At 32.6% G+C, this 22,595-nt stretch overlaps 3 protein-coding genes across 17 annotated transcripts; 2 read left to right on the forward strand and 1 right to left on the reverse strand.

Moving 5' to 3' along the window:
* Positions 1–138: 138 nt before the first annotated feature.
* LOC101260581 (protein ALP1-like) lies at positions 139–1,383 on the reverse strand. Its single transcript, XM_004230719.5, has one exon. The coding sequence runs from the start codon at positions 1,381–1,383 to the stop codon at positions 139–141; it is 1,245 nt and encodes a 414-aa protein (XP_004230767.1).
* Positions 1,384–5,342: 3,959 nt separating this feature from the next.
* On the forward strand, positions 5,343–10,985 carry LOC101261170 (E3 ubiquitin-protein ligase MBR2-like). Of its 7 annotated transcripts, none has more exons than XM_069290126.1 (7): positions 5,371–5,560; positions 6,463–7,101; positions 7,660–8,246; positions 9,064–9,114; positions 10,098–10,193; positions 10,416–10,559; positions 10,662–10,985. In XM_069290126.1, the coding sequence occupies exons 2-7, from the start codon at positions 6,513–6,515 to the stop codon at positions 10,791–10,793; spliced, it is 1,599 nt and encodes a 532-aa protein (XP_069146227.1). In that variant the 5' UTR covers positions 5,371–5,560; positions 6,463–6,512; the 3' UTR covers positions 10,794–10,985. The 7 variants fall into 7 exon arrangements, 5 of the variants coding, with proteins under 5 accessions (XP_069146218.1, XP_069146227.1, XP_069146223.1 ...); XM_069290122.1 differs by having other exon boundaries at positions 5,391–5,560; positions 7,660–8,255; XM_069290117.1 differs by having other exon boundaries at positions 5,343–5,560; positions 6,463–8,246.
* A 1,785-nt stretch (positions 10,986–12,770) lies between these two features.
* On the forward strand, positions 12,771–20,527 carry LOC101260877 (E3 ubiquitin-protein ligase MBR2). Of its 9 annotated transcripts, none has more exons than XR_011211911.1 (8): positions 12,771–13,290; positions 14,483–14,642; positions 15,957–17,693; positions 18,664–18,714; positions 19,251–19,398; positions 19,750–19,845; positions 19,918–20,061; positions 20,164–20,527. XR_011211911.1 is itself a non-coding variant. In XM_004230720.5 (7 exons), the coding sequence occupies exons 3-7, from the start codon at positions 15,993–15,995 to the stop codon at positions 20,293–20,295; spliced, it is 2,124 nt and encodes a 707-aa protein (XP_004230768.1). In that variant the 5' UTR covers positions 12,771–13,290; positions 14,483–14,642; positions 15,957–15,992; the 3' UTR covers positions 20,296–20,527. The 9 variants fall into 9 exon arrangements, 4 of the variants coding, with proteins under 4 accessions (XP_004230768.1, XP_010315227.1, XP_010315226.1 ...); XR_011211913.1 differs by having other exon boundaries at positions 19,257–19,398; XR_011211915.1 differs by having other exon boundaries at positions 15,957–17,684.
* Positions 20,528–22,595: the final 2,068 nt, after the last annotated feature.

Genomic DNA, 22,595 nt, shown 5'->3' on the forward strand with positions numbered 1-22,595 from the left:
AACCAGAAAGAGCTGTGTATGTTAAAGAACAGAAGAGGGTGACATCTTGTTGCTATTATGCTAAACAGCCCAAAAAGGTTTAAACTTTGATTAACAATATAATGTTGTTTGGCTTTAAAAATAAGTACTAGAAAAATGTTACTGAAACTCTGTTGCTTTTGTGACTTTTGTGACTAATGCACTTCTAATAGAACATGCTACGGTTTTAGTTTCGCCAGGATTCGAACAACTCTTGCGTTTGTCAGGTGAATACTCATTCAAATCATCACAAAATGCTGAATAATCATCTCTTGATAACGACATATTATGAAGTATCGAACAAGCACCAATAGAAGCCACAACAGTCTTGATTTCTCCTTCAATAGGTTCGCGCAAAACACCCCAATTTCTCAAGCTCTGAACAGCTATAACTGATGGCAAACGCATTACGTTGATTGCATTGTTGAACTTCTCTTCATTTGATTGCGAAATAGGATCATCAAATGGTAACATTAACCAATTTAACAAAGGGTAATCTCCATTACCTACTAAAAACTGTGGCACACTCACTCCATTTATCTCCAAACCTTGTGAATTCGTAAAAATGGTTCCTTTTTCAATATCTTCGAACAGAGTTGATGAATTCAACACCTGGAAATCAGTCTTATCGCCGCGAAAACCGGCTATAATACTAATAATCCTGGAGGATGAATCAACCACTAATTGAGCTGCTATACTCTCTTCGTTAACCTTAAATCTTACACAACAGAGTACTCCACAGCAATTAGGAATACCCGAAATCGACTCGAATCGATTCGAAACAGATTCAAGCTCACCCGAATTCAAAAACCCAACCCAGAACCGGAAATTAGTACAGAGCACCCTACACAATTGTTTGAAACAAAACTTAGCAACAGATTCCGATACAGTAAATCTCCGAGAAACATCTGAGAAATTAGCTCCGGTAGCCAATCGGAAAAGCCCAATTCCAAGCCTAGTTTCCGCAGCTAGATTGAGTGGCGAATCAACGGGGTCACGACACTCTAACAGAGGCTCTAACAACCCGCAAAGCCAATCAAAAGTAGAAGAATTGATATTGAAGAATTTCTTGAAACAATCCGGGTTACGTCGGATGAACGAGTCGGGTCTGCCGAGTTTAAACCGGGTCAAACCCTCGCCTTCCGGTGCATCGAATTCTGAAAAATGGATACGCTTTCTCTTTCGCGAGAGAGTAGCGGCAGTTTCAGAAACAGAGAGAAAATGGAGAAGAAGAGGTGTAAGAAAATGAGATAAAGACGAATTTGTTATACAAAGAGGATTCGATGAAGGAAAAACGACTGTAATTAAAAGGAGTAATTGAGCAATTAGCGAAGAAAGCAACGCAGCTAAATTTCGAGGATTCATATTTGTAATTTTTATTTTTATTTTTGCTTTTTTCTTGATTTCAGAGCAAATCAAAAATGGCTTTTTCTTTGCTTCTGACAAGCTGATGAATCTATTATATCTCAATTCGTTGACAAAAGTACCAAATAAATTGGGTTTTCAACCTATTACAAATATACACGTGATTTTTATTTTTTATTCAACAAATATTCCAAATTCGTAAAGTTTATTCATTCGAGCAAATATACCTATTTAGTCCGATTGAAAATAATAAAAGAATATTTTTTTACTTATTTATTACTTTAAAAATAGATTTTTTTTCTTTCCATTTTTTACTTATTTAGAAAAGATAAATTCATGTTTTATCTTTAGCATTAATTAATTACTTATTTTCTAAGTAATATATACTCCCTCTATATCTTTTTACTAGTCTAATTTTAACTTTTTGCTTCTTATTTTTTTAATCAAGAAAAACAATATTATTTACTACTTATACTCTTAGAGTGTGTTTGGTACGAAGGAAAATATTTTCTAGAAAATGTTTTTCGATTTTCTCATGTTTGGTTGAGACAAAAGTTTTAGAAAATATTTTCCAAATCAACTCATTTTCCTCAAAATTAAGGAAAATGACTTCCCTTCAAAAATTAAGGAAAACATTTTTCAAAACTCTCCTCCAATTTCAAATTACATTTTTTTTCAAAAAACATCAATTTAAAAAAAATGTTTTTAATTTTAAAATTTTATTTTTTCACCTGATCCCGGATCTCCATCCACCCACCACCGACCAGCCCCCCAAACCCCACCCCCTCCCCCAAAAATTAATTTTACTTTTTAAAAATATTTTCAACTTTAATTTTTTATTTTTAAACTCCTACCCCCTCCCCCCACCCGGCCAGCCCCCTACCCACCCCCTACCAGCTCTCCACCCACCCCAACCCCCAAAAAAATTAATTTCATTTATAAATTAAACACACAAAAAATTTTGCTACTCACCAACAAAACATGAGAAAATAAATCCAAAATCTACGTTTTCCAGGGAAACATTTTCCATGGAAAATATTTCCTTCATACCAAACACACCCTTAATTAATTTAAATAGTTAATATTTTTTGCAAAAAGATAAAACCTTTTTAATGAATATGTCGGTTTTGGAATTAAATTAATTAACAAAAATAAAATGATAAACTCACCGTGTCAATTTTTTTTTTATTTGAGATTGACTCATTTGTTTATGAGCTTGTCAGATGTGTTTTTCTTAAAAATTTGTCAAAACTAGGGGTAAGTTTATGTCAACTTATAATAAAAAATGTATATTCGAACAAAAATTATAATTGAGGAAATATATTTGAATTAAAAATATAGAAAAGAATATGTTTAAACTATTTGGTATACTATAAGAGTATATTTAATCATTTTTTGTATAATCAAATATAATTCCACTTTTGTTTCTAAAGATTTTAGCATAATCAATTTTAAACGCCTTTTAAATTTCATTTTTTAAGAAGATTTTTGCGACTCCTGAATATTTCCCACAAAGGGAGGATACCCCAAGATTTACATTCCATTTTCCACGAGGAAAAAAATCAAATTTATCCTCAAACAATTCATTATATTTTATTTTGCTCTGTCTATTATTATATTGTTTAAATAAATATATAAAGATCATCTATTTTAGTAAATAAATTTATTAATAATAACTTATTTTTAATAAAAATGACTTTACGAAAGCATTTAACTAAAATCAAATCTCCACTTGTGAAGCAACTTTTTGTTTGGACCATTTTTGCAACTATTTTTAGTTTTTAATGTTGGCCCTCTATTTGTGCATTTTAATTCCTGCTACAAGAAGTATAATCCATTGGCACCCATGGAAGCCATCAAGCCAAATTGTATTGATTTAATAATTTATATGATAATATTTGAATATTAATACAAAACAAAATGTCATTCTTTATTTAGACTAAAAAAATATAAAGGTGAGACATCGATTGAGAATATAAAATACAACATAATGTTCCACTTGATTCGGATGTTAAATATAATCAAACTTATCCGAAATTCAATTAGCACTAAAGAGAAAAGACACAAAAAGTAGATGCAAAAATAAAAAGTTTTAAGTTTGTGTTATAGAATTACAAAAGAAGGGATTTAAAAGATCAGTTTATTTAAATTTTTATTTAATGATGAACGTTAAATTTCGACCTTGTAATATTTTATTTTTCTTTTTCCAACCCCAATTTTAATAAAATCATATAAAAATAGAAAAAAATATTTCTTTAAAAAATATGTGAAAGAGGTCAAAGACCAAAAAAGTTTGTCTAAATTGAGCCTTTTAACATAGAAATGCATCTCCCTCTTCTTCGTATCATATTTTAGTTCAATATTTTAATTTTGGGTGCTCTAGTCAATATCCACTTTTAATTTCCAAAAAACACAGTTAAAGGTAGCTATTATTCATGTCAATTTTATGGTACCTCAATTAATATTAATTTTTCATTAATATTTTTTTTTCCTTTCATTAAGAGCTCATATTTTTTCTTTCTTGATTATTTGAATCCACAATCTTATATATTTGAAAATAAAAGGTGTTTATAATTTAAGCAATTTTCTTTTTTTTTTGAGACATGACGGATACAAAATACATTTCAAAATATATGTATCATATTAGAAATAATGTAAAAAATTAGCGTCTCCACATGAAATAATGCTAACAGTATTTAAGTAATTATTAGCTTTACATTATTCAATAAAATTAATTAAATAGATTGAGCTACAAATTACAAATAATCGATTAAATTGTGAACACGTGAAATTGATTATGGAAAAACTAAGAGTTAAAGCACCGATAGTAAGTTATCAATGGGACAAGTAAAGGCAATTGATAATGACAAATATAAGATTGTTGATAATTATGTATATAATTATTACTAGTCATTCTTATAATAACATGACTCAGTACGTTTATATGATGATCATTATAATTATGATTTATTAGTTTATAATTTTTCTTAATGTGATTTCATTATTGTTTTTATTGAATATTTCAGAGTTATTACTTATTCATATTTTATGTTATTTTTTGAGAAACACTTTAAATAATTATGTCTTATTAAGACTACAGAAATATTTAAAGCACACTCAAAAAATGTTTGTACGAAGATTTTATTTAAAAAATAAGAAAAATTGAGGTTAAAAAATTGACTATTGTTGATTTAGGTTGATTTGATTTATAGAATTAAAAATACTCATACAACTAGCTTGATTTGATATTTTAAAACTCAAATCGATCAACACGGTATGACACATGTACCTCTAATTACAAAAAATATATCAAATTTTTAAAAAATTCATTTTTTATGTTATTCCTATCCTACCACCACCTCGTACCCAGACCATTTCCGTCAATCTTTTTAATGATGGATTTGTTGGAAATTGATTTGAGATTGAGAAAATCGAGGCTAAAAACTTGATGTGTGTGCGGAAAAATTATAGATCATCCATTTTAATGGAGAGTCCCTTCAGTAAAGTTTCAATCTTTCGAGAGGTTGAGGAAAAGTTCGAGTTTGAGTTTGACTTGAGGGAGATATTTATTTTAAATAAAACACTAATTTTGAAATTTAAATGTAAAGATAATTAATCAATCCTAGTTTTGATATTAATTGTATCTTCAATAATATATGATATAAAATATTAAAAGTGATAATAAAAATAATATACGTCTAAAAATTGTATATTATTATTATTATATTTTAATTAATAAATTAAAATTATGAAGAAAAAAATATATTATTTGATATTTATTTATTATTTAAACTTAAAAAAAAACAAGAATAAAATTCCTTAAAAGTAATATTGTTGGTAGAAATAAAATGTGTTCAAGAAAAGAAATAGTATAATATATATTAGGAAAAAAAGCACTTTGACTCATTGAAATAACAATTAATTATTTCTTTTTGACCAAACTAATACGCATAGGATTATTTTTGACGATTTTTTTTTTATAAAAAAACAAATAATGCATTTATCGCAACTTAATTGTTCTTTCAGTTCTTACACATAGAAAGAAACTCCATTTTTTCTCTCTGCCAATTTTTCATTCCTTCTCTATTCTTCAATAGTTGATGTAGTGTTTTTTTGATTCTTGTGGTTTTTTTTAGTGCAGAAAGTTCCGTCACTTTACCGATCATCTGATTCTCAGGTATCTTTGATCGACCCATTAATTTTCTTGATTTTTTTTGGGGATTTGGGTAGTTTTCTGTTTGGGTATTTGGGATCTGCAATTCAATGGAGTTGAGATACTAGGCGTATATGTTCTTGTATTACTGACTATTTTGATATCTCTACTAAATTGTGGAAATTTTATGTGTTGATTACAATTCGGTACTTGTTGAAATTAATGTTTTATCAGCATAATAATGTTTTTGCTATATAAGGTGTGAGTAATCCAGTTTTCAGTTGTTACAGAATGAAGAATGTTGAACCTGAATTGTTGTTTGTGTAATTAAGACCTTAAGGGGGTTGTTTGGTATGGGGGATGGGATTATATGAGATAACTTGTTCCCATTGTTGTGATACAAGTGGTGAGATAAATTATCCTGTGACTAGATTATACTCATATACTATCCAAAAGCATGATAAAGTAATCCTGCGTAAGGATGACAGCATTAGAACTAAAACTGAACCTTCATAGGTAAGGCTGTAGAAGCACCAAAGAAGCAATAAAGCTTGCTTTGAAACTAAAAATCAATTCTTGTAGATAAGTTTCTACTTAATAAGAACAGTAGAAGAGTAGTTTGTAGACTGAAAATCTAGTTCTTACCTACTAATAGAACAAGCTTGTTCTTGCATCGTTTTAGCGTAATTTTTGTTACTGTGAAAGCCTGCAGCTCGATATAGCAGATGCTTTACCAATTGAGTCTTTTAGCTTCTGCTCGACTTGTGATTGCTGTGAACTGTTTCTATACGCCACTGAAATTACTATCTTAGAGCATCAGAAGTTATATAACCAATTTAGTTATCTTATATTTTCACTTCTCTCCAGTGATATTATGCTTTAACCTTTTCAAGATATCAACTATTTAAAATTTAATTCTTTGACAGAATTTCCTTACTAGTGCATTAAAGGCCTTGGTTTGTCATAATTGGCCAAGATGCAAAGGAACAGAAGCATACTAGATTCCTATCCAGAAACTGTCAATCTTAATCAGGGATCTACTTCAAGTAATGCTTCTGGAGATCCGACATCCTCTTGGGATAGCTTGCGAAATTCAATGGAGGGTCGATTATCCGATTCCATGCTTTCTTCTGCTAGAGGAAGTCTTAGACGTGCTGATGGTATTAGTTATAACACACAGAACTGCAGTGCACGGGATCAAGGCGAGTCGAGCTCCAGTGCCAATTTGCATGGCATTGGACATGCTTGGCCGTCTTCATCAAGTGATCATGTGCTGACTAATTCAAATTCAGAAGAGAGGCGATTTGGACCATCCAATGCCCTCCATCCTGACAGTTCAACAAGTATTTATGGTGGAAATCATTTGATTGGCAGCCCTACTATCTTACCAAATCTGGCCTCGGCTCACAGTCCTGCAAATGCTAACTTAAGTGGCATATACAACAATGGTGACACTCGGCTGGTTATGAGACCAAGTGTATCTTCAACTGTCTACACTTCAAGCAGCAGACGGGAAGCGGAGCGTCCTGCTTCTGGTGTCTCTTACAATGCTGGTACTTCTTCAGGTAGTTCTAGATATTGGTCTGGGTTTACTGATATAGCAGGTTCTCCCACAGGTTGGGGTTTATCCGGCAAGCGCAAGGTCCTTGAAAGCAGTTCTGGGCAGTCTTGTGGTAGATGTTCAAGCTCCAATGCACAACCTGAGAACATTAGACCGCACAATTTTCCAAGTCAACATGGTGCTTCCAGCAGCTTAAACATATCACCAGCCTCTGCAAGCGTGCAGAATATTTATCACTTGGAAAATCTTTATTCAAGAAATAGGATTGGTACAAGAGTGGCTGCCTCTGACATAATTCCTCCTCTTAGTGCTAGTGGAGTTGCGGAAACCTCTGCCAGAAATTCTGGGAGTGGACAAAATCTTGAGATTCATGATACAGTTACATTTGGTTTACTGTCAACTAGGACCAATTTAGGGCATTCTAGTGTTGGTTCTACTCTTGTGACTCCTCAACCTATTTCAGTATCTAATTATTTGGGATCCAGACAACCAATTTCACAGTCAATGAATGCAGGTAACTCAAGAAGCCATTCTGACCTAATGTACGTTTCTGGTGTTCCAGGTGGTTTGCATTCAGTTCCCCGGAATGTATCTCCTAATTCACGAGGTGGTAGTTCATCAAGTCTAAATGTGGTTTCCCCTGATAGTGAGGATGAAGCTAACTTCTGGAGCTCAATAAGAAATAATAGGGTACCTCTTCCAGTTGTTCCAGCTCCTGAGACTGGAAATATGGTACAGGATTCAACTAATTGGAGTTTAGCTACTTCAAATGCAAGTTATCCCAGAAACATGCCTTCTAGTTCTGCACTCAGCCGTGGGCCAAGTATGCAAACTTCTACTACTGCAAGGACACCTTATCAGAACTTAGCAACCAGAAGTACTCGTAGTTCTTCAGAAATTTCTCCTAGGACTCTCCTACCTCCTGTTGAGTCCGACTTTGGAAGTCAGAGAGGTAATTTTTCCCTGCTATCATCAGCTGCTTCTCCCGTGGAGGAGGCAGAGATATCATTGCGATCTAGTAGCCAGGGATCTAGTAGCCGACGTAATCATCGAAACCACCTAATATCATCTTTAATGACCAATTTTCCAAGTAATGAAGTGGGTGGATCGCGTGGTTTAGCTTCTGATATCGAGGGTCGCCACAGACTGGTACGGGAGGTTTGTGTTTTATAATAATATCAAAACTGTTGTACTTTGATTTTTTCCATAAATGTTTTCAACTGTCCTCATCTTGTATATGGCCTGAGGAAAGTATAAGTATTTCTTCTTGTATTATTATTTTGTCTTCCTGAAGATTTCTTCCTTTCATCTACCTATTCGTGTTGCCCTTTTTTCATAGTTGCTCATCTTGTGATGCTATGTAGATGGTTACATTAGTTGTTCATTTGATTGCTATTTACTTCAGGATTAGTGGATCATGTACTTGCCCAGCATTTAAGTGCAAGTATAAGTATCATACATGAACAGCAGCACATGCCTCCTTATAGTTGTTTTGACAAGTAGCATGGAGTATACCTTCTGGATGAGTTTAAAACTATAATTTGCTTAAGGGGTCGTTTGTTAAGATGTTCAAGAATAGTACTGAATATGCTTTTTTTTTTTTTTTTATGATCGTGGTGAATATGGTGTATTTCTAATGCTGAGAATAATTTTGTTGGGATTATTTCTAGAGCTGTGTTGCCCACAACTTGGAACTTAGAATGAATGTTAAGTCTCAATGAATATGAACCGAAGCACCTATACTTTTTACCTTAATATTTTCAGGAGCTGGTACTTTATGGTTTCACTCTTTCTAGTAATTGGGTGTAGCATGATCTTCAGTTGTCCTGGATTTTGGTTGTGTCAAGTTCACTTTTTGAATAAATGCAGCTGGTTTTATGTTGCTTCATGCCGTTCTTTTGAGATACATTTGATCTACGGTTAATTTTCTCATTGCTTACGAAATGTTGCTGCTTGCATTCAACAGATTCGTCATGTCCTACATTCCATGCGGAGAGGCGAGAACAGGCAATCTGAGGTTTCATTCTCATCCTTATGATACCCTAATGAATGTTCAGCTTGTTTATGCATGTACTTTGTATGAATAATGTGTAGTTCGTTATCTGAACACCATGATGGATGAAGTTTCTATCAATTTGCTGAGCTGTGAAATGTTATAAACATAATTACTTTTACTTGTTATCTTTGCTCCATAAGCTGAAGGGGTAGACATATGGCCAGAAGTGTAACATGTCCAGCCATAGAAATCTGTATGGAAAACAAATTACCTAAGTTCTGTTATTTTCGACGACGAGTGATATTTTTACTAGAATGCCAATTAAGTTGTTTGGGTGAAAAATATTTGTCAGAAATTGGTTGATGATGCTTGTAAACCGTGCTCCACAAGCTTGAGTAAGAGAGATGTTTGTCCAGAATTTGGTTGATGAGGCTTGTTACCTATCTTTCTTCTCTTTTCTTCTTTTCAATGAGGTGAAATATAAGGTGAAGTAAGCGTTAAGAAGCCTATTAACACTTGCGTGCCTAAACCATGCAAAGATTCCAGAATCAATCCACTAGCAGCAAGATATGATACGGCTCATCTAAAAAGGTGAGCACCTAGTGTCCCTGAATAGGATTGCTCCCACACCTGTATTCGTTCGTTTAACTTGCATAGGTGGTTTCAATGAAAAATATTTCTCAGCAGTTTTTCAATGGTGCAATACCCTTATTTTTAGCCTTCCTCTTAGTTTTTGCTCAATATTATCCTTACTAAGATGTATTTTATTTTTATTTTCCATCCTATCCAGATTTTTTTAGTTCTTAGTGGCCTGTTATTGTTTTTTAGATGATGAAAGCTAATTGCATCTGACTGGATTCTAAAGCCTTCACATCTTGATCCCTTGTTAGCAGGAAGGAAGCTCACTTAATCTAGACTTATCTCATTATATGGTTGTTAAAGCTAATGGAATTTTGGGTCCTTAGTAGACACCAGCGGTTCATTTTATTATATTTTATTGGCAGGATTATATGATGCTTGATTCATTTCTCAACGGCGCTGCAGAAATTCATGATACACATAGAGGCATGAGGCTCGATGTTGATAACATGTCATATGAGGTAATTACGGTTGTGCTTTGATATCACTAAGTTTCGTAATAGATTTCTCATATTGTAACCCCTTTACAAATTCATTTTTTAGTTTTATATCTTGATTTGAAGAGATTTTCATTCTTATAAATAAGAGATCTGGAAATTACGCACCAGAGAGGTTTTTTTTTTTCCTGTTCAAATTGTGAAGGGTTCCGTTCACCTATTATCTCTTCTTCTTGCTCTCCTTAGGAATTATTGGCATTGGAAGAACGTATAGGAAATGTGAACACCGGATTGAGTGAAGGAACCATTTTGAAACGTATGAGACGGCGAAAGCATGATTCAATATCTGGAGGGTCATCGTCAAATATGGAGCCTTGCTGTATCTGTCGGGTGAGACTCTTTCTAATGTTTTTGCACTATAGTTTGTTGATATATGTGAGCATGAGAAGGATTGTTGAATAAATCTCGTCGTGTTTCTTTTACGTTTATCAGGAGGAATACACAAGTGGAGATTACATGGGCATATTGGATTGTGGACATGAATTCCATAGTAGTTGCATCAAGCAGTGGCTAATGCTGAAGAATGTGTGTCCTATTTGTAAGAATACAGCCTTAAAAAAATGAACAAAGATAGTTTTCCCAAACAAAAGAATTCTTGTTACAACTCATGGGATGTTTATTTATTTTGAAGTGGTAAATCCATAAAAATCTTGTTATGATGTTTGTTTTGAGTAATACTTCACAATTTTTTTCTTTTAACCAAACAATGTGTTTAGTTTTGGTGGTATTCCTTCAATCATTCATTATTCATTCAAATACTTGAGCCTTTTTCTTTTGTTTTGCAACTCCTACACATATAAGATAAATTATACTTTTAGATACACGATTTAACGCTGAGTATTTAGTGTAATTAACTATTTTAAAAATGAAAAATGGTCGGTAACATATTCAAAATGACTTGAATATTTTTTTTTCTACCTACTTGATCATAATTGTGTTTAACGCATCGAAAATATGTTTCTTCAAAACAATTGAAGCTAAAAAGACATAAAATATGTTAAAAGGAAAAAATGCGAGAGTAACAACAAACGCAAGCATAGATGCAAGAAATCACTCAGAAAATCAACAACAAATGAATCAAATTCAACGGTGGCCATACCTAATTATTCTTTGATGTAATCCTTTTATATGATAAACATAATTTCTTTTAAGTTGAGCATGCATTTTTTCTTGCAAAATTTAATTTGAGGTGTCTTTTTTTTATTCTTATTTTTAATATTATACTTCAAAATTTTATATTTTTAAAAATAATTAAAAATCATGATTTGAAATTACTTCATGTTTTTTTTTGGGAGAATTTGAAATTTCAAATACATGTCCAAATATTGATTTGAAATCATAGTCTTTTCGCATGTCCGAATGCAAGCTTAAATTAAATTTTAATTTTGAATTTTAGCATATTATATTGGAATTTCAAGAAAAGATATATAGTGGAACTCAAAAAAAAGTTATCCCGTAAAGGTGAAATATCGAAAACTAATTACCAAATTGAACAGAATCAATATTTTTTTTGTTATTGGGTATTGGATAATTGGGTATCCGATATTGGTATCTATGAGTAAAATTTAGAACTAAGGTATTCCAGTTTTAGTTTGGTACGAGACATTACTATCATTTGATATTCGGTATTTCCCAAATATCAAATTATTTAGTTAATGAAGGTAATATATCAACATGTGTATTACTCATTAGTACAATCCGAAGTGAAAGTTAAAGAATAAACATAAACAACCAAAATACATGTCTAGTTGTATCAATTTATTTTTGGCATAATACATATATTGGACTCTAAACTCGGCTTCAAATTTTAACCTTGACCTCTAACTTTCATAATGCACAAACGGAAATTTTAACTATCCAACTTTTAAATTAATAAACACATGAGTCCTACATGACAAAATACGCGTTGGACACCACGTAGGACATAAAATGACATGTAAGACATGTGTGTCTATTTGTTCAACTTTATACAAGTCTAAGTGTCTACTTGTGCACACTCAAAGTTGAAGGGCATAAATATGATTCGAAGCCAAGTTAAAGGCATATTTATGTATTATGCCTTTATTTTTCTTGATGTCTCTTATTGATATTCTATTATATCGTGCATCCACATAAAAAAATAAGAATGATTGCAGTAATAGCATTAACTTTATAATACAGTCGGCTATAACTCCAATACAAGTATAACAAAATAATATACCTAGCCAAAACTTAATTTACCAATTACCTCAATTATTGAAATACTGAACCTGCACTTGAAAAAAATTCCAAACCGAATACCAAAGGCCCACCCATACATAACTCTGATTATTCATAATTTTCACTCAGAAAGTAACTAATTTAAAGCTATTTAAACCGACTTACAAAAACTAGTCAGTTTATTAGTAACATAAATAAATGTTGTTACGAGTAGGTGTACCTATCGATCGATTCTATTCAATATTGAAATTTATTGGTTCGACTTATCATTATCGAGTGCTTGACATAATAAATCGTTAAGATATAAACTATATCAGTTATGACTTATAATTCAAAAGCTTTAAACACTTCTTTAATTTTATCTCAACACTATAAAATTACTTAAAAATAATTTCAGCTTAAAAACATTTAAAATGAGTCAATTCAAACATGCTTTTATACTTTTAAGTCATAAACTTTATATGTCTAATGATATAAATATAATTTATTAATTTACTACCAAATTTTATTAAAATATTTTTCAAAAAAATTAATTACTTAAAACTTAAAAAAGTCGATGTCATTATTAAAATTACTAAATCATAACTTATTAGCAGAGTAATAACTTTTTCTTTTAAATTCAAATTATTAATTTCGATTCGATTATAAAGTGCCGGGCTAACCAGAAGGGGTGGGCTAGTGAAACTAATTAAATGGAGTAGTAGAAGTTAATTCTTCATTCATAGTAGAAGAAACTCAATTTCCCTGCACCAACAACGAAACCCTCATCTTCAATGGAGATTTAGTGTTTTTCTAATACAGAATAAGCAAAGCCCACAACCCCCAAAACATATAAATGACAGAAAATTCATCTGATTCTCAGGTATTTTTTGATCGACCCATTAATTTTCTATCTCTTTGCTAAATAATTTCAGCTTTTTGCCATCTATGTTTCTTGAAGAATAATTGTTACTGACGATAACACCCTTTTACTTGTTTTTTTTTTTTTTTTGGCAATGAATTTAATTGGATAAACATGTCCATTGACTTGTTTGGGACCAAGGTGTATTTGTTCTTGTCAACTTGTTTGAGACTAAGGGTATTTGTTCTTGTTGCTGTATTTTGTGAAAATTTTATGTGTTGGTACTTCTTGAAATTAATCTTTTATCAGCATAATAATGTTTTTTCTATATAAGGCATGAGGTATCGAGTTTTCAGTTGTTATAGAATGAAGAATGTTGAACCTGAATTCTTGTTTATGTAATTAATAAGACCAAGTGATTTCACCATATATTATATGGGATAAATTGTTTCTACATTGTGATACAAATGGTGAGATAAATAATCACGAGACTGACAAATACACATACCTTAACCAAACGCGGGATAAAATAATCTGGGATTATTAATCCTTGTCTCTCTTAATAAACGCCCCCTAAGTACTTTTTATATATAAGTGGTTCCACTTTTGCTTGGGGAGGATGTGTCAGCCATGCATCAAGATGTGAATCAAGTGCATTATTTTCTTGTGAACTGCTTTAATTTGTACAATGATTTTGTCCAAAAAGTAGTAAGGAAGTGGCATTGCCTCGTTACTGTTATTTAATTATTGTTAACTTTATTCTTACTGTTTTTTTGGTATTTATTGAAAAAGTATTCTCTTGTGGGGAAAGAAAAGAGAAGTCTCTGTTAAACACGCACAATAAGTTAACCTTTCTTAATCACCTTTGCCAACGAAGGTCGATACGATGGTTTTCGTTTTAGTCTATGACTCTATTCTATTCAATGGTTCTAAGTCATAGCTTGGGGGTAAAGATTATTATTTCGAACTAGGCATACTCTCCCATTTGTGTTTGTTCAGTTGTCTAAGTTTAAGTTGGTCTTTCGTACTTGGGAAAATTTGGCTCTTCTAGCAAATGTACGTGTATTTGGTGGAAGTCTGGAACCATTTTATTTTTCCACAACGCTGATGGGATACACAAGATTTATTTTATCTTTTGTTATCTCACTCTGGCACTATTCATGTGGCATGGTAAGCATTATGAGTAACTCATGTATAAATTGTTTTTGTCTAGGTCCTCAAGAAATTTTTAGGTAGAATCATTGTCACAGCTCCATGCTTACCAATCAAGCTGCAGAACCAAGCAATTAATGGTTGTAAGTATTATGTTTGAGAAAATTCCAACTGTCTGAAGCAACTTTTGACAGCCTAATATTTTGGTGGAGTATCAAAAGGTAATTTCATTTGATTAGTGAGAACTTGTGTTCAATTGCTAACAAAATAAAAAATTGTGTTCATTTGCGAACAAACAAAAAATTTGAAGTAACTTAACAATTTCTCAGGTAAGCTATGTGACTAAGGAAAGATGTTTTCTCATGCTGCTGATTATTGTAGTTGCCTTATTACATTATTGATCTGCAGATTTCATATCATTCCATGTAGCCTTATTTCATCATTAGTTGATGAACATGGGTTCTACTTATAAAGTTTCTAGTAGTTGTGTTCAATGCCATATTGAAACTTATTGCTAATGGCTGTTAATTATAACTGGGGGCCAGTAGGATGGCCCCGTTGGAACTAAAATTACTGGTTATTGTGGTTTAGTTAAGAAAAATTTCATGTTTCTCTCTGAGGATTTAACAACCAGAGTACTGCTGCTGTTTTTGTGAAGATAAAAGATTAAATGTAGGGAGAAAGATGAGACTGGTCCAAATGCAGATTGGAAGTAGCACCTGACTGTACCTACTGGGAGAAAAATGATAAAAAAGAAGAAGATGGGGAGAGGAAATGAAGGAGTCTTGGACCCACCTAGAACTAATTATAGGTAAAACTTGTCAAGGATAAGATATATAATTCCTTATGGTTAAACCTCCCAATGTAAGGCTACAGAAGAATCAAAAAAGCTATAAAGCTGGCTTTGAAACTAACAAACAATTCTCATAAATAAGCTCTGCTTAATAAGAACAGTAAAAGAGTAATTTGTAGACTGAAAAAATTGTTCTTACGTACAAATAGAACTACTTCAACATAGAAATGAGCTTGCTCTTGCTTCCTAAGACAATTAGGACTCAACAATAATCTAGGAAGCAATTAACGTACCTAAAAACCTAGTAAAGAAGTCCTCTGTGGAACCACTACAAGAATACACCAAATTATCTGTCTAAAAACTTAAATAAATAAAGCTGAAATCTAGATCAACTGATGAGCTGGAAATTAAGCATAATTAGAATTGTTAAAACATCCTTCAAATGTTCACCCTATAAGAGAGTTTCCTTGTGTTACCGCCCTGCGTGAGGTGCGTTGGTTATTCTGATGGAGACTGAAAGCCTTCAGCTAAAATTAACAGTTGCTTTACCAATTTTGTCTTTTAGCTTTTGCTTGACCTATGATTGCTGTGAACTGATTCTATACGCTGCTGAAATTACTATCTTAGTGCAACAGAAGTTATATAACCATTTAAGTTTTATTATATTTTCAATTTTCTCCTTTAACCTTTTCAAGATATCAACTATTGTTGATTTTGTTCTTTGACACAATTTCCTCACTAGTGCATTCAAGGCTTTGATTTGCCATAATTGGCCAAGATGCAAGGGAACAGAAGCATACTAGATTCAATTCCAGAAACTACCGATCTTAATCAGGGATCTGTTTCAAGTAATGCTTCTGGAGATCCGACAGCCCTGTGGAATAACTTTCTAAATCCAGTGGAGGATCGATTATCGAATTCCATGCTTTCTCCTGCTAGAGAAAATCGTAGACGTGCTAATGGTATTAGTTATACAACACAGAACTGCAGTGCACGGGATAGAGGTGAGTCGAGCTCCAGTGCCAATTTTCATGAGATTGGACATAGTAGTCATTTGAAAATAGGACATGATTGGCCTTCTTCATCAAGTAATCATGTCCTGACTAATCCAAAGTCAGAAGAAAGGCGATTTGGACCATCCACTGTCCTCTATCCTGAGAGTTCAACAAGTGGATATGCTGGAAGTCATCTGATTGGCAGCCATCCAGTTTTACCAAATCTTGCCTTGGCCCAGAGTCCTGCAAATGGCAACTTAAGTGGCATATACAATAATGGTGACACTCGGCTCGTTATGAGACCAAGTGTATCTTCAACTGTCTACACTTCTAGCAGCAGATGGGAAGCGGAGCGTCCTGTTTCTGGTGTCTCTTACAATGCTGGTACTTCTTCAGGTAGTTCTAGTTATTGGACCAGGTCCCCTGATATATCAGGTTCTTCCATGGGTACTCGGGGTATATCCTGCAAGCGCAAGGTCCTTGAAGGCAGTTCTGGGCAGTCTTGTGGTAGAAGTTCAAGCTCCAATACACAACCTGTGAACATTATAGCACACAATTTTCCAAGTCATTATGATGCTTCCAGCAACTTAAACATATCACCAGCCTCAGCAAGTGTGCAGAATACTTATCACTTGGAAAACCTTTATCCAAGAAATATGGTTGGAACAAGAGGGGGTGCTAGTGGAGTTGCAGAAACCTCCGCCAGAAATTCTGGTAGTGGACGGAATCTTGGGACAGATTTAGGGCATTCTAGTGTTGGCTCTACTCTTGTAATGCCTCGACCTATTTCAGAATCTAATTATTTGGGCCCCAGACAACCAATTTCACAGCCAATGAATGCAGGTAACTCAGGAAGCCATTCTGGCATAATACACATTTCTGGTGTTCCAAGTGGTTTGCATCCAGTTCCTTGGAATATATCTTCTAATTCACGAGGTGGTAGTTCATCAAGTTCAAATGTGGTTTCTGCTGATAGATATGCTGCATTACAAGATGATGCTAACATCGGGAGCTCATTAAGAAATAATGGGGAACCTCTTCCATTTGTTCCTGTTCCTGGGACTGGAAATATTGTACAGAATACCACTAATTGGAGTTTAGCCACTTCAAATGGAAGCTATTCCAGAAATACGCCTTCTAGTTCTGCACTCAGCAGTGGGCCAAGTATGCAAACTTTTCCTACTGCATGGACACCTTATCAAAACTTAGCAAGCAGTAGTACTCGTAGTTCTTCTGAAATTTCTCCTTGGACTCTGCTCCCAACTGTTGAGTCCGAGTCTGGAAGTCAGACAGGTCATTTTCCGCTGCTATCTTCAGCTGCTTCTCCTGTGGAGGCGGCAGAGATATCATTGCAATCTAGTAGCCGTCGTAATCATCGAAACCACCTTATATCATCTTTGATGGCCGATTTCCCAAGTAATGATGTGGATGGATGGCATGGTTTTGTTTCTGATATCGAGGGCCGCCACAGAATGGTACAGGAGGTTTGTGTATGAGATAGTATTAGAACTGTTGTACTTTGGTTTGTCCTTCAATGTTTTTCAACTGTTCTCATCTTGTATCTGGCTTGTTGAACATATAAATATTTGTTCTTGTATTACTATTTTGTCTTCCTTTCATCTACTTATTCGCGTTTCCCCTTTTTTCTTACTTGCACATCTGTGGTGCTATGAAGACTGTTACATTAGTTGTTTATTTGGTTCGTATTTAGTTTAAGATTAGTGTTTCAAGTATTGGTATCACATATGTACAGAAGCACATGCCTAATTATAGTTCTTATGACAATTAGCATGTGAGTATAGCTTCTGGATTGGTTAAGGATTGCAATTTGCTTAAGAGGTTGTTTAGTAGGATTTATAAGAATAGTGCTACTGAATAGGGTGTATTAGTAATGCCGAGATTAGTTATGCGGGGATTATGTTTTATCCACTTTGGTTTTATATATTCAAGGTTAACCATGCTTATCCATGTTTTAATAACCTTGGTATTGCTTATGCCACGGGTTTCTATGTATTAATTATACACCCTATAATACCGAATAGGATGTATACCTAATACATAAATATGTGGAAACCACTACCAAACAAGGTATTAAATAATAACAAGGCTAATCATGATCACTTCTCATAGATATCTGTGTACTTCTACAGCTGTGTTGCCCACAACTTGGAACTTGAATGAATGTGAATTTTCTAAATGAATGTGAACTGTAGCACCTACAATTTTTACCTTAATCTTTACAGAATCTGATACTTTATAGTTTATAGTTTCACTTTTTCCCACTAATTGGGTGTAACTTGATCTTCAGTTTGTCCTGGATTTTTGTTCTGTCAAGTTCACCTTTTAAATAAATCCAGTTGTTTTTATGTTGCTTCATCCCTTTCTTTTGAGATACTTTTGACCTACCATTAAATTTCTAATTACTTACGAAACGTTGCTGCTTGCATTCAACAGAATCGTCAAGTCCTGCACGCCATGCAGAGGGGCGAGAACAGGCGATCCGAGGTTTTGTTTTGATCCTTGTGATATCCCAATGAATGTTAATTCATTTAGTTGACATGTGTACTTTGCATGAATGATCTGCACACTCTGATGCATGAAATATCTATTGAATTGCTGGCCTGCGAAAAGTTATACACATAATTACTTTTACTTGTAATCTTTGCTCCATAAGCTTTAGGGGTAGAAATATGGCCAGAATAGTGACTTGTCCAGCCATAGAAATCTGGAAGGAAAACAAATTATCTATATTCTCTTGTTTTCGACGAGTGATATTTTTACTAGACTGCCAATTAGGTTGTTTGTGTGAAAAATGTTTATCAGAGTTTGGTTGTTGATGCTTGTAAGCCGTGCCTTATAAATATTTGTCAGAATTGGTTAATGGTATTTGTTCAGATGCTGATCTAGCCAGTAATGGATCTGGTTACCTGTGCTTTTTCTTTTTCTTATTTTTAATGAGGTGAAATATAAGGTTACCTATGTATAAATTAATGAAAGACTTAAAGAGCTTATTAACATTTACGTTCCTAAACCAAGCAAAGATTCAGGAATCAATTCCTTACCAGCAAGATGCGATATGGCTCAGCCAAATGGTGAACGCCTAGCGCAAGCCTTAGGCGCGCTGCGCTGTGTTGGCCTTCCCTGACTAGAATCACTCCCACAGTTGTAGGCGTTTGTCAACTTGCATAGGTAATTTCGATGAAAAATATTTCTCAGCAGTTTCTCAATGATGCAATATCCTTATTTTTAGCCTTTATTTTAGTTTTTTTTTAAAAAAAATTATCCTACTAAAGGAGCTTATTTTTTTTATTTTTACATCCAATGGTGTTTTAAGTTCTTAGTGGCCAGTTATTTGTTTTTTGATGTTGAAACCTAATGGCATCTGACTGGATTTAGCTGGTTTCACATCTGGATCACTTGTTAGCCGGAAGTTCACTTGATCTAGACTTTTCTCATCATTACATGGTTGTTAAAGCTTATGGAATGTTGGTTCCTTGGTAGACACCATGGTTCATTTATTTTTTAATAAATTTTTGGCAGGATTATATGATGCTTGATCCATATGTCAACGGCGTCGCGGAGTTGCATGATAGACATAGAGGCATGAGGCTCGACGTTGATAACATGTCGTACGAGGTAAATATGGTTGTGTTTTGCTATCACTAAATTTTGTAATAGATTTCTCATATTGTGCTTTGCATTACTTAGGAATTATTGGCATTGGAAGAACGTATAGGAAATGTGAACACCGGATTGAGTGAAGAAACCATTTTGGGACGTATGAAAGAGCGAAAGCATGAGCCAGTCTATGGAGGGTCATCGTCAAATACGGAGCCTTGCTGTATATGTCGGGTGAGACTCTTTCTTATAGTTTTACACTATAATTTGTTGATATATGTGAGCATGAGAAGGATTGTTGAATAAATCTCGTCGTGTTTCTTTTACGTTTATAAGGAGGAATACACAAGTGGAGATTACATGGGCATATTGGATTGTGGACATGAATTCCATAGTAGTTGCATAAAGCAGTGGCTAAGGCTGAAGAATGTGTGTCCTATTTGTAAGAATACAGCCTTAAAAAAATGAACAGAAATAATGTCCCTCCTCAAAAAATTCATTGGAAAAAGAGGGGGTGGAGGGTTCTTTTACATTGTTAAAGCTCATGGGGATATCTTTTTATTGTTATTATTTATTTTGAAGTGATAAACCCATAGAAATATTCTTGTGATGTTTGTTTTTGAGTAATACTAGCAAAAAAAAATAAAAAAATCAACCGAACATTGTTTAGTTTTGATGATATAAATTTGTTGTGTAAAAATAATGCTCATTAATTCTGCTTCGTAAAACTAAAGAAGCTTCAGTTTATGTTAAAAATACATAATGTATTTATGTTGGTTAAGGAAAAATTGTCTTAAAATAAAGTGGCTCTAAATCTTACACAAGTTTTGGGTTCACTATTTTGTGAGATAAACATTTTCAATGATTGCATACTAACACTATATATTGGTATTACATGAAGAAGACGATTGATAAGAAAATCAATTTAATTTTATAATTAGAGTTTGGAAGAAATAGTGTTAATTATGCATCCAAATATTATTCCTATTTTAAAAATAAAAAAGAGGCTATTTAAAAAAAAAGATTCATATGCAATCAAGGTCACTTGAAACAAATTATAGAATAATAACAATAACAATTTATTTAACTGAAGCAAAGGAAAAATAACATATGACATATAATAAAAATAAAAGAATAAGAAACTCAATATAAACACTTCGAATATATATACATATATAATTTTATTTTTTCAAGAAAAGAGTTGAGTGTCGAAAACACATGCTTAAAGTGTATTTTTTTGTGAGTTTTATACCCAAAATGTTGAAAGTTTACGTTTAGACCTAAATTTCACGTTTAGACCTAAATTATCACTTATTAGAGAAACATATATTTTTTTATTTATAATACTCTCATATATACTTCTTTTTTTTTAAAGAAAAATTGTCACATCACAATCTACATGGATAAAACATCTCACCTCGATAAAAACTTAACAAATTAAAAAACTATTATCTCTAAATTATTTTAAAAAAAAATTCAACATAATATATTTATCTTATCCCATTTTATCACTTCCTTTCACCCAACACTCCCCCCTCAAATTATAATTTAGATATTATTTATTTTATTTTTTAAAAATAAAATAACATCAATTTTTGGGGGGAATGAGTGGGTTGTTCGAGGGGGGAGAGTGAAGTATGATTTTTTTTTTAAAAAAAATTATAAAACAAATCTTTAATTAAAGTAAAACGACGGGGATAGAAGGTGGGGTATATGAGGTGGCGGAGTGAGGTAAGAAAGATAATTTAAATTTTATTTTTTTTATAAATTTATTTTCTAAGGAATAGTAATACTTTAATCTTTATTTTTTCATTAATATTAATAACTTATTATTTAATTTTTGTTAAGGTGAAATAGTTTATTCATATAGAATGTCATGTCTCAAGATATTTTCGAATACATACCACTGAGGTGTGTTTTTTAAACTAATAAATAATAGTTTAGGTGTGAAACTCAAACTTTCAATAATTTAGATATAAAACTAAAAACAAAAACAAAAATAATCTAAGTGTATTTTTAACAATTGACGTAGATATGACATTCAGAGAAAAAGCCAAAAAGAAAAAAAAAATACAAAAAGACAAAGAATCATGATTACAATTAACAACAAACGCAAGCATAGAGAGAGACCCGAAAATACTGAAAAAATTAACAACAAAAACGGCTCATATTATGACAAACCCCTATTTGTAACTCCAATTACGTCATGTCATAGACAACTATTCTGTTCTATTCTCATATACTTCTTTTATTTTGATTTGATATTCGATGATCATTTAAAAACTTAATTCGTTTAAATTCGTAATTGAATATCTTAAATTGATCAGTTTTATTATATGACCTTAAATTACAAATTCACAAGTATTACTAAACTCCTTACATAACAATTCTATAACTGGGCAATCAAATGCGTAACTCATTCTAAGGGAGACTAATATGATCGCAGATATATTAACGAAATACTAAAGAAAATCTATGAAAATCATATAAAATAGGTGATTGTATCGTTATTTTAATATTTTATTTTTTATTTAATATTTAATATTTAATAATTATATTTAATTTTTTTCCTACCATATCACGGTAGATTTTACCTCTTACTTTATTTTTCTTTTATGTTTATCATTTAAATAATAGATTTATGACATTATGTAACAACGAAAAATGATACAATCTATCCAAACATTATATTCACATTAAAACAATACAATATGATGCATTATTAAACAAAACACGACAACCATCCATACAAAGAGTTATTAATCTAG

The sequence above is a fragment of the Solanum lycopersicum genome, chromosome 1, assembly GCF_036512215.1.
Source record: "Solanum lycopersicum chromosome 1, SLM_r2.1".
NCBI lineage: Eukaryota > Viridiplantae > Streptophyta > Magnoliopsida > Solanales > Solanaceae > Solanum > Solanum lycopersicum.

Coding starts and splice junctions, on each gene's coding strand:
- LOC101260877 (XM_004230720.5), top strand. CDS start 15,993: ATGCAAGGGAACAGAAGCATACTAGATTCAATTCCAGAAACTACCGAT. Junction 17,694..18,663: donor GCCACAGAATGGTACAGGAG/GTTTGTGTATGA, acceptor TGCATTCAACAG/AATCGTCAAGTCCTGCACGC. Junction 18,715..19,749: donor GCGAGAACAGGCGATCCGAG/GTTTTGTTTTGA, acceptor AATTTTTGGCAG/GATTATATGATGCTTGATCC.
- LOC101261170 (XM_010316922.4), top strand. CDS start 6,513: ATGCAAAGGAACAGAAGCATACTAGATTCCTATCCAGAAACTGTCAAT. Junction 8,256..9,063: donor GCCACAGACTGGTACGGGAG/GTTTGTGTTTTA, acceptor TGCATTCAACAG/ATTCGTCATGTCCTACATTC. Junction 9,115..10,097: donor GCGAGAACAGGCAATCTGAG/GTTTCATTCTCA, acceptor TTTTATTGGCAG/GATTATATGATGCTTGATTC.
- LOC101260581 (XM_004230719.5), bottom strand. CDS start 1,383: ATGAATCCTCGAAATTTAGCTGCGTTGCTTTCTTCGCTAATTGCTCAA.